Source organism: Conger conger, chromosome 3, assembly GCF_963514075.1.
Source record: "Conger conger chromosome 3, fConCon1.1, whole genome shotgun sequence".
NCBI lineage: Eukaryota > Metazoa > Chordata > Actinopteri > Anguilliformes > Congridae > Conger > Conger conger.
In genome coordinates, this window is record NC_083762.1 from 42,574,534 (window position 1) to 42,588,378 (window position 13,845).

Genomic DNA, 13,845 nt, shown 5'->3' on the forward strand with positions numbered 1-13,845 from the left:
ATCACATTCCTTGCAGTCTCACTCACAGTGGGAGCCATAACACAAGCTCATGTTTTGGGGCGTGTATGTGGGTGTGGGTGCATATAAATATGAGTGTGAGGGGGGGTTAGGGTGGTGGGGGTAAGGGCCCCTTCCCACATTAGGCCGGTGTTTGGGCCAGCTCAGAGTCGCAGCTAGGAAGGTTAACAGAGGGCAGATTCCCATGAGTTTGCTGTGCCCTTCATTGTGTAAACTTCCTCCTCAGAGAGTGGCTTTGCCGTCACTTGGGCCTCACCACACCCCACAGCAAGCCCCCTGAACAGTCTCCCATTCCGCAATCCCTAAGATGGCACCCAGAGGACTACTGGCCTCTTAACATTGTCCCCGCACCAAAAGCAGGCGTGCAACTCATGTGGAAAATGATGCTGACAGATCCCTTTTATGTATGAAAAAAAAAGACTATTGGCAGTCTCTTTGGTGAGCAGCTAGTCTCCCACACCACTTATTTTTCTTAAAACTATTTATCGCACATACATCCGACTCCCAGCTGAGGACAGACAGATATCACATGAGGACAATATTATTATGCTGGATATATAGGCTTTTCCCCCATTTACACAGGCTGCCACTATTCATGAAATACCAAAATGTGACAAATGAATTCCTCTGGGCAGCAGGGCTGTGAGCTTCATTCAGTTAATTCACAGATCTGGACGTGTTCAAATTTGCACGAGGCAGGCCCCTGGCCATACGGGACCACTGCAGGAGGACATTTAAAAGATAAATGATGAATCTGTCATAAGCTGATACTGTGTTCTATTAAGAAAGATTTTTTTGTGGATTTTTTTTACATTGGTTATGTGTTTTTTTGTATGTGTTTAGGGGTATATATATGGAACAATAAAAAATATAAGATTTTGGAAAACAAGTGCCATGCTCCCGGCACCCTCTCCTGCTCCCAGGCGTTCCTTTTAGGCGTGAACGTGACTGAGACCTTCCAGCCCTGCTGGTGTCTTTCCAATCTCGTTCACGCTGTCGACATCCAAAATGTCATGCCATGTAAATACGCTTTATGAGAATGGGGCTCTGTGCCATGGGCCCTCTGTTTTATTAACACATGCGAGGACTCTCTAGCCTCTTCTAATAGACTCCCATCATCCAAGCTCCACTTGGGTAAATTCTGCAGTACAGCAGAGGACCTTTTTAGGCACATCTGATCACCTTCTGGAGTTTCGTGAGAGCAAAAGATGACTATATCCCTGACTTATCGGCCGAGCGAACTTTCCATTCCTCTGGGCCGGTGCATTTTTTACAGCTCCACTTTAGATGGTATCGTCCATATGGCGCATTGGTTTATTTTATGTTGTAAGCCTGCTTCTCAGTTTCCCACTTACACGATTTCAGCACAACTTCTATCTGTTCCAGCTTGCTTTGGCAGGGTGGTGAGGTGCACGCAGCCCTTCACTGGAGTGCAATCACTGGTGTGTCCAACTCAGGCTCATGAAAATATTTCTCCTCATTTCAGCCAAACTGCCCTCTTCCCCTTTCACAGAGACTGATCTTAATGTAGCAGGTATGTATTCAGGTGTTTGGCGATATGGCTAAAATCAACACTGTGGTGCAACAGAATAAAATACTGGGCCAACAAGAGGGCAATTATACACAATTCCGAGAGATTAGTGGTGCTTAGTGTGATTGCTGACAAATTTATGGAAAAGGAATAACAAATAAACACAAGTGCTCATGTTTACATCAAAACCATTTGGACCCATTCATGAAACATTTTTTTACATTCTTATTGTTGTCCTTAATAAAACATCCTATGAAAACTGTATTCTGGCTGCCAAGCTTGGTATGCTAGTTGGAAAGTTGATGTACTCTTCAAGGGTTCAAGTTTTATCTATGTGACTCCAGGACTTGGAACTGTACTTTCCTCTCGGGTCTTCAACACACTTGTCCCTGGTTTTGATTTGCACTTTGATTGGCATTGGCTCTGGATAAGAGTGTCTGCTAAATGACTGTAATGTACTGTAATGTAACTCAACATGAGAGTGTGCAGACCTTCGATTTTGTGCATATCCCAAATATATCTGGATGAATGCAAATTATTAATGTTGGATGCTTGTTCAGGTGCAAACATCATAACCTTCTCAGCCAGGTTGGCATCACTATTAGCAGGAAGTGGGCTTACACCTCCATTCTGTCATGCCTTTTTTAATATGACGGCAAAAGGAAGGCCAAACAAGTTGTTGATTCCACTAAGAATGCAATTTAGGTAAAATATCAAACAGGTCAGATTATTGTAATTCCACAGCAACATACTGCTCAGTAAATTCAGTTGATTCATACTATGCTGTTGTAACTTTATTGTATTTTACTGTGAATGTATTACTGTACAACTAGTAATTTACTGTAAATTCACAATAAAATATTTTACAGTGCATAGTAACCAACTGTATGTTGTTCTGGGTAAGAGCATCAAGTGATTCTGATGCATGTACAGACAATGACTAAAAAATGTTTTTTAAAGGCAGTATAAGGTACATTGCTAATGCTTTACTGGACATTTATAATTGTGTTGTATTCTAAAGTTGTACTGATACTTTTAGTACTAAAGGCTGACAAATTGGCCTTCATAGTTTCAGAATACATTTTGGCATATGTAAACCAGATGACTCAGTCTCTGGAGTATATAAACGCATGTTATGCCTCTTTCTGCCTTTAGAGTTCATTAGTGAAACCACCCTAGCTGGCGAAGGGTGACTAAACTGTGGTTTCTCAACAGCTGTGCCGACTTACTCCATAACAGCCGACATGGGGCTGCTCTCGTCATTGTGAAACAAGGCTACGTTTTCCAAGGGAAGGGGGATTACGCTTGGCACGCGACGCAAGCCAACTTTGTGCAGGAAAACACTGAGAGAGCCACTGCTCAAGCGAATGTGCAGAGAGCGGTAAAATAACAACGCCACATTTCGTTGTAATCTCAGAACAGCTAATACGATCTCATCAGTCTCTCATTTTCTGACTTCATCTTCATCTGATTTGAGATCCGGAGCATTCCCTTGTAAGGAAATTCAAAAGAAATTCAAAACAATGGGAGTTAAACGAAACATGCAATATGCGGACCACTTTAAAAGCTATCATTTGTTGACAGTTGTGGCAGTCATAATTGAAGTGTGAGAGAAAATGGTTAGGAACAAATGTGAACCTACTTGGCAAAGCGGTTTCTTCTACCAATAACCCTAGCAAAATGAGCATGCCAGTCTCTCTAATAAGTGTGTTTTTACATTCTACAATAAGTAGTTACATAACTAAAATTGATGAATGAGTCATGAATGGATATTTTTGTGTGCCTGGTTCAGGCAGCTTTTTGTAGTAGGATGGTGCACAAAATTCTTGTGTTATCAGCCAGTATGTATGTACATATACTAACAAGTACAAATTAATATTAATGTGGCAGTAATATCCAATCTCTGAAAAAGGCTGCTTCACATATTTGCGTTTGAAGGCTATCCAAGAGGTGACTATATTCATAAGTGCTACTGTATATAAATATAGTTGAGCCTAGATTCTCTGATTTAGAGCATTCAAGACTGATGTTGTTTTAAATAATATCTCATTTAAATTCCAAGTGAAAAGGAAAATGCACACCTTGTCCGGCTAGGTGCAGACCAAAGGACCAAGTAAGCTTAAGTATTGGCAGCAATTTGCCTTCATCAGGTCTTTAATGCAGTAGTTTTCTCACACCTGCATACAGGTAACTACAGATCGCAGAAAATTGATTTATTGTTACCAATTTGCCTACAATGTATATGACAGATGACATAGGTAATTAAGAGAAACAAACTAGATTGCAAATTTATAGCAATCAATGTTTTTAACATGTTCAAAATGTTTTACATCTACTGTATTAAAAGCATATAACAAAGAGCTGTCTTATGTTAATAACCATTGTAGGTCTGTATGTTCTATTTCTGAATGATATGTATATAGTGAATTCTGGTATTATTTTAGTAATATCCAGCTTTTAATGTGATCCTCTGTGTAATACAGCACTGTAACGTATGCCAAGGAGGACTTTCTACTATGACCAAGGAACTGGAAAGCCCAATGACTGAATGAACAATTGATTGCAATTTATAAAAAATAATCAAATTCCATCAATCCATCATTGATAAAAACAATCAAACTGTAGACATTTCGCATAATGAATGCATTCAGCAGACACTTGATTACCATACTGTACACGTGTAGTGTGGGAAAGTTCACTGGTTTTTAGGTGAATGCAAGCTTTTCAATCAAACTGCGCCTGGGTGCAGGTATGGGTGGCACAGCACTCTTTTTTCCCCCAATAAATTTAGTTAAAGTATGTTTATAGTTTTGCTTTTCAGGGACCTACACTCCTGTCAAACAGAACTGCTGCTCCCTAGCAAATTTGTTTTGGCACTAAAGCTAGAATTAAACTTCATGCAAGCCCACTAAAGCCTTTCAACTCTTCAGCTCTTCATAAAATCCCTGAACACTTGCCACAATTTCCCACGGTTTTGAGTTCATAGGAAATAACATTATTCATTCAACTTTATTCAAGTCATCTTTGTTAGTTCATGCATTTAAACCTTCGAAACGTCTATTGGGATTATCAGGATCCCAAGCATCAAAGATGTTGTGAACCATTATTTATTTTACACTGACTTAATTTTACTTAATAAACTCAATAATACTTATTATTAAGTATTATTACCGCTACTACTACTCTTCTGGAACACTGGTAAACACACAACATTTACCCCACGTGATTCAGCCCCTGCTCCACATTCTACTGTATCTCTCTACTGTACTGTTACCTTGTTCACTGGGACAGTCTGAGATTGTATAAAATGTTCATTTATCACATCAGGCCAGCCATGCTGCCACGGTTTGATACAGAGCAGATGTCAGCCCGTTCCAACCAATGGGAATATAAGTGAAGCCAGGAATGTCACTCGTTATAAACAAAAGATAGCAAAAGGCCTCATTTCCTTTCCAAGCACAGAGCCCAGCTTGCAAATGCCAGAAAAATGTTATTCCCATGCAGTCTTCCCAGAAGGCTCATTTCAAATTTAGCCGGAGGGACCTCAGGGGGAATCTGGAGTGGAGGACACCCTATGGACCCTCCAGGAAAGATCAAGGGGAACTGCCCTCTCCTACACGTGGGGACGTTATGTTTGTTTTCCAACAAAATGGCACCCTGATGAAACAGCTAGTCCGAAATACCTTGAGGAAAACATTGTCTTGACATTTATCTTTTTTATTTTTTACTTTTCCACATATGAAGCATCTCCCGCTTCGTCAAAGAGGATAGGTCCGCCAACAAGCAGTAATGCTGAATTATCTGTTGCACGCCTGCATGTAGGTTTTGCTGTTTGACATAAAACTGTCATTAGCAACCTGTCTGCTGCACATGGTCCGGGCAGTGAACTACAACACAATGTTCTTTGTCTAATACTTGTTTAACCACAACAGACAGAGGCATTTACAGGCTACATTCTGTTGTGTTCCTTTGAAACACTAAGTACAAGTTAAGTGAGAGGGAGACTGAGATAGTGGGTAGGGGAGAGAGCAGGGTAACTAAGCCCAGGGGATTTGAAGTATCGTTTGACAGAGCAAGCTCTAATTCTTATATCATGCAAAAGCCTAATTATCGTGCAAACAGGCACCTCTGCAATCAGATAGGAAAAAAACCCTCCATACCTCTCTTACACACTTGTAGACACATGTGCATACATTCACATGGACTCACAACCCCCAACACACTCACACACACACACACACACACACACACGCACAAACACACACACACACACACGCACACGCACAGGTGAGAGGCACAAACGGTTCGTGAAGCACCCTTGCCTGAAGACGGGCCTGTGGAGAAGCTTCCTCTTGATAGTGACATGCTCGTCCATTTAAAAGTCCACAGTCCGGATCCGAGGGGCTCGAGCTGGCAGTGTGGGCTACTGCTCAGAGTGCTGTGAGCGCAGGGGCTGGTCCTGCCCCCCTCTCTGACAGCGCAGTGAGAAAGGCCATAGAGGCCAGCTCCGAGACCAGCTCTCCTGCACGGCGAACGGAGAGGAGCGAGGAGAGAGAGAGGAGGCTCCCTCGCCGTTCCAACCGCCACTTTCACCTCTCCTCCCCCGGGCTCAAACCCCTGCTGGCTCCCTGCGGCGCGCTACGACAGACAGACCGGATCCCAGAACGCCCCTCTTAGCCCCTCTTATCTCTCGGCTGTCGGAGAGAAAGTTTTTCTGCGACGGCCCTTAAACCGTCCCATGCGAGAGAGGTTTCCCCCCCCTTCCCCTCTGTTTTTTGGGAGTTGCTCAGTAACACCGCCTTATGAAGATTGATAGAGCCGGTTTGGAAGGGCTAGCCCGACGTCCGAGCGGTGGTAATTATTTCAGTCTGGCTTTTATTCGAAACCGATGATGCGTGGACGAAGCTATGCGCCGTGAGTGGAGAGCAGCTCATTGGGTCCAGGGCTGCGGTGGGGGCCCCGGGGACATTAATCAACGGGAGATTCAGACGTCTGAATTACACTGAGCGGAGGCCCGCGGTTCTCACCCGGCTCCAGGGGCCGCTAATAAACATGCCGATGGTGAAGAACCGAAACAAGCGGCGAGGTCAATCCTCTTGAGGGGAAATGAGCGCTCGCTGCCTATTTTCCAGATTTATTGGGAGAGGAAGTTTTCAAGAGACAAACATATTCTTAGTATTAAACAACTGTCAAGAATCGAATGCTAATATGCTGAAAATCAATAACAGCCGCACTTAGATTTCAAGGCCAAATATTTGTCAAGAAGAGAGGCAATCCTTAATATGTGTATAAGGCACACTTAGGGGTGTGCAGACACAGTAGTATCTGTGTATTGAATCAACAGAATGATTTTGTATATGTATTCGCAAGGAGATGGGTGCCAACAAACTGTTGACTGTTTGGCTTGGGGAGAAGGTGCTCTCAAATAATGTTATTTAATCAAAATGTTACTTTTATCAAATAAATAGATTCTTGAGATTATTAATTACTGTATATCATTTCACAGCTGAGAGCTGATTAACAGGATGATTTATATAAGTGTTTCTCAGTCCGGGCTCTGGCAGCCCACTCACGTATGTGGGTTTTGCTTAATAATTAGGTGTGACTGAGATCTCAATCAAGAACTGACCCACAATGCACATTTATTGGCAGTTATCTGCAACACATTTTCATACATAATAAATGGTGATGGAATTGTGTTGGTGTAATGAAGTGATTTTTAAAAAAGAAATATCTTCCACATATACAAGTTTAGAGAAGCTATATCAGCTGCGTAAACAGTTGGCCCAATAATAGTTACATCATGGGATGACTATTTGATCTGTGTCATATTTCTTGAGTATAATTTATATTACTACTTTTTTGAGGCACAAATTTACAGAAAAGCTGAGAAAGAAAATCTAGTTTTATCGCTTTAGCTGTCAAAACTATTACAAATTTCACACGCAGTAGCCAAAATAGTGTCAAATAGTGTCACTAGTCATCAAATTTAATTCATTCCGGTTCAGCAGTACAAAAGCGTGAGAAACGTGTTGTAGGCTGTAATATCCTCATTGTGGAATGAAAGTCCTCATTTATCTAGGTCTAGCAGTTGTTTCTCCACAGAAATTGCACACTTCCTCCAATTCAGACTGTCTGTGGTCATTCAGTTCTCAGGACCTTTGTCAATCACTCAAAAGCCCCATAAACATAAACATTCATTACAAAGAATAACAAAGCAGAAATGGCAGTGTTTAGATCTCTGAATAATTGGGCCATTGTCTTATCTGCCAAATCGCAGTGATCTCATTGGCAATGAGGAATGTGCTGTAATGTTCAGTCATCATCTCCCAGTAAAAACTCTTTATGTTTGGGGTGAGCTGTTGTTTCCTTTGGCTAAGTAGTACCCTCATTAACCGCTCATGGTGCACACTGTCTGTCCTCAATTTGGCTGTGTCTGTGGAGGCCTCTTTTGCATTGGACACAAGCAGAGACAATCAGACAGACTTTGCGCTAGGACTAGCAGAGTATTGCTATTGGCTGTTCTACAAAGAATCTCAGACTATATTTGGATTCCATTCTAATTGTTTTACAATGTGTTTTCCCAGTGTTTCTCAGTATCAAACCGCTCCCTGTTGTTTGTTTCCATGCAAGCCGGAATGTTCCACTGATTTACAGTAAAAACAAATACAGTCATTTTAGTAGCCCATTGAATAAAAAATGTTGCAAAATAATAAAGGCTTTATATATGTAGGTTCCACTGTACCAATGAGTTTCTTTGATATGGATCCATTTCTAATGTTGACACTACCTGTACAAGCCAGAGCCATACTGTGCCTTAAAAACCAAGCTCATAACTTGCATTCCCCTTTCTGTTTAGTCCAACACTTTAACATGTTGCCATGGCAAATGATGTCACTATAATTGAGAAAATTATCAGATTTTTAAATTGATTGGCTGTTGTGCCAATTAAAAATCATGAGAACAAAGTTTAAAAAGCCAAAACTTTTGTGATGGCGGTATCAGGCGAATCATTAACAGCATAATAATGGTACTGTGTTGCTAATTAGACCATCTATTTTGTAATAACATTCAACTCTTGAAAGCACCCTGGAGATGTTAGTCATCTTTTTGTGGAGTGTGATGAATGTACCCTCACTCCCACCACGCTGGGTACTGAAGCACAAGTGCTTTCTCTCACACTACACAGTAGGCTAATTCCAATCACTTATTTTTCTCTTGAGCGCATCCTTTGCAAAAGTATTTTTTCGGAAAGTGTGACATATAAATGATCGACTTGTGGATCCACCTCTCCCCATCTGCCACACATCTGCCCCGTCGGCAACCGATGTGGCTTTGAACTGACGTTTGAAGGAGCGAGGACATTCCATTTCTCCTAATTCACGTTTTCTTGATTTCCACATCTTCACTTCTTTTTCTAGCCTCTGCCAATGGCTGCAGCTAGCCGTAGAAAATGGGGCAAGGAAAATAAAAAAGAGGATAAAAACCCACTGACCCACTGGAACCCACTGACTATGGAAAGAGTCAACTTCTACTAATAGAAGCGAGAAACGCCTGAAAAAAAGAGGGCTTCTGATGCCTCAGCTTGTGCCTCTTTGAAATTGATGATTGAGAATACTGACCTAAGAGTCTTTCAAGGAACTGCTAATCTCCTAGGATCTTCACGCATAACAGTCTCTAGAGTTTGCAGAAAATGATGTGAAAAACAAAAAACATCCAGTGAGCAGCAGTTCTTATTTTCAGGTTGCCTAACAAGCGATACAAAAAGTTTTTGCATTTGAATGGATCTCTATGGGAATTTGGAGGGTGGGCCTAGATTCAGCTGTAAATTACATACAGTACAGTATGGAGCACATTTGTTGCTAGATGGTTTTCAGTCATCAAGGATCCATGGTTTCAAATAAGCCTCAAACCACTGGGCTGTTGTCAGATATGCAGTAGATTCCACAAGAATTGTTTCTCCTGAATGATTTATCCATTGCGTTCAACAGGAGCATTTGTCAGGTGAAACAATTCAAAGATTTGTCAGGTGAAAAGAATAAAGCATAAAAAAGCGACCCCAAACTTTTGAACGGTAGTGTAGGGTAAATAGATTTTTTCAACAAAAGGATACAACCAAATCATTGTGAACATATATTTTAATTAAATCTATATTTAAAATTCAAAACCAACGGAATAGTGGAGCCAGATTTGGGAGGTGTTTCACCCTTTGAACGTTCATATCTAAAAAAAAAAAGTTTTACTACATGAAATGTGAAGTTCCATTTTTTTACAGTGAAAATAACTGAAAGGTGAAAAATAAGAAAACTGTCCTCACCTCAGATTAGTGTAACCACTTGTAAACAGGAACACAAAATGGCTAATCAATTATGTAGTGTCACTTGTTTTGGAGAAATGTGTGACAACTTACCAATGTAATAACTTACCCCGCTATCGCCTATCATGTGATTTTCCATCATTTTTCTGAACTGCCTCTTTCACTGCCTCATTCACATTTCACCAAAGTGGTGCACCCTGCCAGTGCACTTGCTATTCTGTCGTGCATGTGCTAGATTCCAACAAACTGAGAAGGAATCGAAGCACGGCTCTAACTGTAACTGAATAAAGCTTGAAAAGATCGACTTACACCTTTATGCGAGCGAAACGGAGGAGATACAAGAGGCGAAGGTCCGCAGCAAAGCGTCAGTGAGGCCGTGCCAGGAAGCTTGCACATATGTTGTTCCACCAGTGTCACAACGAATTAGCATCAGGTTTACAACTTCAGGGCCTGTTAGTAAGGGAATAAAAACAGACCTGTGCTGAATTACAATTTGCCATGCTGCTATTTAGCAGTCGGCTCTTTATCTTTTCCTGAAATTGGCCCCCCATTGCATGTCTGAGAGCATGCCAATCCATTGGGGTACAATGGGCAGTTTTTTTTACATTTAAATGTGTGTGTTGGATGGTCTGCTCCTCCTTTCGTTGACAGGCATGGAAGTAAACGCTCCACTGGCTGTATTCAGCTCTCCGTCTTTAAAATTATGTCATGGAAAAAGGAGAAAGAATGTGTCTTATGGGTTTGTAGCCTCGCTTTTCAGTTTCATTAAATATCTCTGTGACACAGCAGAGTTTTTAAGGTCCATCGCACAGGCTGCAGTTTTGTCTGAGAGAGAAACAACACTTTTGTTGACTGTTTAGCCTTTCCCCTTGACTTTGTCTGCAAGATGAGGTACCACTTGGCAGCAGAACAATGTTTTGTGCTGAACAATGTGTATCACTGGACAAGACTTAGCATTTTTGGCTTCCCTGTTAAGGTTAATTACAAATTACATTTCGTTTTCAATATGTGATATGTGATATGGAAAATATTTAAGTACACATTATTATATGAAATGGCTGTTACATATATAGTTTGTAAGGCATATACTGTATAAATAGATACCGTAAATCCTCAAATTGTGGCCGGGGTCTTTTATTTACTTAGGCTGCACAAAGCACAGGTCTTTATTTGGGGCAGGCTTCTATTTGAGGCAGGCCTTTATTACTTATTAGGCTTCTGTTGTAGAATTTTATTCTTAGAAATAAAGTAAAAGGCTACACTTAAAGTGGGCCAACACTGTTCAACACTTCCTGTAACCGTTCAGAAACACAACTTGAGTAGCTAAACCATTAATGAAAGCCAAAACAGATGCGTCTTCATAAAATACCAACTTGCCAGACACGCCTTCATGAACAATAACAAATTAGCGTAGATAACAGCAAGTCTTTTTTTCCTAAAGTGCGTTTTATTGTGTGACATGCATTTCGTTTGGAGCAGCATACCAGTAGGCTATCAAAAGATTTTCGCTTTGGTTTGGGATTTAATTTACTTTTGGACTGTTCGATTCAATTGCTAAATGTTGGGACTGATGGGCACTGAAATCTGGGGGGTATTTGATGGTTCACTGTTAAGTTTTATGTAGTTGAAAGAGTGTCGGGATTTCCACCCGTCTGTTTATTGCGAGTCAAGGTAGCCGCTTTCATTCATTCATTGAACGTGCGCTGTGCTGTAAATACATGGAAACCTTATTGCGTAGCCAAGTAGCCTAAATTGAGTTAATTTTTTATTTTGCCTGATTTACTTTATATAAAATTTGTAGGCTGGAATGCCTCGCGGCAACAATTGTGTATACTGCTTCAGCTTTTGGCAAGCTACTGGTAGCTTGAGAGCAACGTGTTGGAGACCCATGGTGTAGGACAACGACTTTTCATTGGCAACAGTATTAAACCAACCAACAATATAAAATATTAAGAAGAGCTCTTTTATTTCATTGAGTTAAATCGAAACAATGTCTTCTAGTGCTCATGGACTGATAGCCCTACTGGTAGGCAATATTACCCCGGCTTGTATTTGGGGGCCGGCCTTTATTTGTCCAAATCGACCACGCCCCTGGCTATTATCCGAGGACCGGCTTCAAATAGAATCCCGGACACAATTTGAGGATTTACTGTACAATTTAATTCCTACATGGTGAAACCAAAATGTATAAAAATGCCATTTACAAAAATATTTTTTTGGAGAATAAATGACCGTAGTAGTATTTAAGAATAGCATTAGAAATAAATACCAATGTGCATGTTTTAGCAACAGATACTCCAGAGATGCATAATGGATCTTTTCTCAAATCATTTAATCTCAGAGAGCCCCACAGTCCATCGCTGTATTGAATATAGGACAGTTGCTTTGCGACAAACTCGTTTTCAAGACACAGTTGTTGAGTGCGGAACAGTTGCTCAAATGGAATGAAGAAGCAGGCAGCCCGAAGCAGCCGATGGCAAAACTGCAGTAAAACAAACAATAAAATGGTAAATGTCGGAAGCCCGCTGAAAGATTCAAGGAGGAGCCGCTATTTACTTAATATTGCCTTCGGGACATTCTTCAGACAGAAATCGGCTGGTAATTCTCTGTGATAATTGCCTGTCTACTGTCGAAGGCCTGACCTGCACTGCTCTGCACTCCGCTGGGTTCCTAAGCCCGGGCATTGGCTCCTCTCCAGCAGATTGTGCACCTGCTAGCTATAGACAGTAGGCAGCAACCCTTGCCCACACTAGCATTTACTTCTTATTGACAGCTTTCAAGTACTGTAGCTCTGGCAGGCCTTCAGCAAGCAGGGCAAGATAAGTATAATAAAGAGTCCTGCTTGATAAAAAATATATTTTATAGACCTGGGGAGTGTTAGCAAAAAGAATGTGAGGGCTTTTATTGTGGAGAACAATTATTCCTCGTCTGAAAGAGCAGACTGGCTGGCAACACATAGTTTTGATTCTGTTGAGGACTTGAGGACTCATCAAACCGCGGTGCTTACTCCTTTCTGTTCACCCCACTTCATCAGTGAAATCATTCGGAACATAGCAATCATCTTGACATTCCCTTCCCTTGCGCATTAGACAGGGGACTGAAGAGACTGTCACTACCCCTCTTTCAAAGATATTACATTCTGTAAAGTCTCACAAATATAGCCATGATTCTCAAAAAAAACATTAAGGGTTGGTTCAAGGTCCGCATAAAAACTTCAGCTGAGGACGGATTCACCAGTGGCTTTTGAGAGTGTGTGAAGCATCAGGTTGGCTCTTTTCATCACGTACATGTATTCATTAACATGTGGCAATGTGTGAAAGGCCTGAAACAAAGCTTATGATGCTAATCCCTGGGAGGAGTGACTTCCCCTCCAAACGAGTGCTTACTGCAACCAGTTGCCAGGAAACAAGGTAGAGGCACAATGTGTGTGTGTGTGTGTGTGTGGGGGGGGGGGGGGGGGGACCGGAGCCTGTGCTTACTGAACAACCTGGTCTCACAACCCATTTGTATCTATTTAAATAATTCCAGCAACCTAAAATTCTTACCTATCCTAAAAATGAGAGGCTCCTCACATCACATGACTTGACAAGTTTCTCCCAATCATCAATTGCATGCTCAGATGGCTGGTTCATGAACTAAATCCATTATTAATCATGTACTACAGCATATGCACTTATCTGAACTGACCTCACTGGCAACTTATATACTGTAGCTTGCTATAATAGGGGTAATATTACACAAATGGCACATGAAATTATATGAAAAAGCCAGAGAATGATACATTGTATTGAATTAAATTGTAATTACAATTTATTTGTTTTCAACAAATAAGTGTTGAAAATACAATATTGTTGGCTTACCTTTATTGTTTCACCGGTGAAAGAAAAATAGTGATTTTTTCTGTGGCTCATACTGATTCAGAGAAACTTGTCAAGTCACACGAGGAGTACTAATTTCATGGTGCTGGAAATTGAACATT

At 41.1% G+C, this 13,845-nt stretch overlaps 1 protein-coding gene across 4 annotated transcripts in view; it reads right to left on the minus strand.

Annotated features, from left to right (window-relative positions):
* Positions 1 to 13,845, minus strand: part of LOC133123371 (dual specificity calcium/calmodulin-dependent 3',5'-cyclic nucleotide phosphodiesterase 1A-like) — a 68,781-nt gene that overhangs the window by 22,521 nt on the left and 32,415 nt on the right. Inside the window, exon 1 of one of the 4 annotated variants that reach the window (XM_061233806.1) lies at positions 5,872 to 6,181. The exons of the other annotated variants lie outside the window; for them this stretch is intronic. Within the exon in view, the coding sequence (XP_061089790.1) occupies positions 5,872 to 5,924 (53 nt within the window). The 5' untranslated portion in view covers positions 5,925 to 6,181. Of the gene's footprint in view, positions 1 to 5,871; positions 6,182 to 13,845 lie in introns of those variants that run through there. 4 annotated transcript variants of the gene reach the window in all.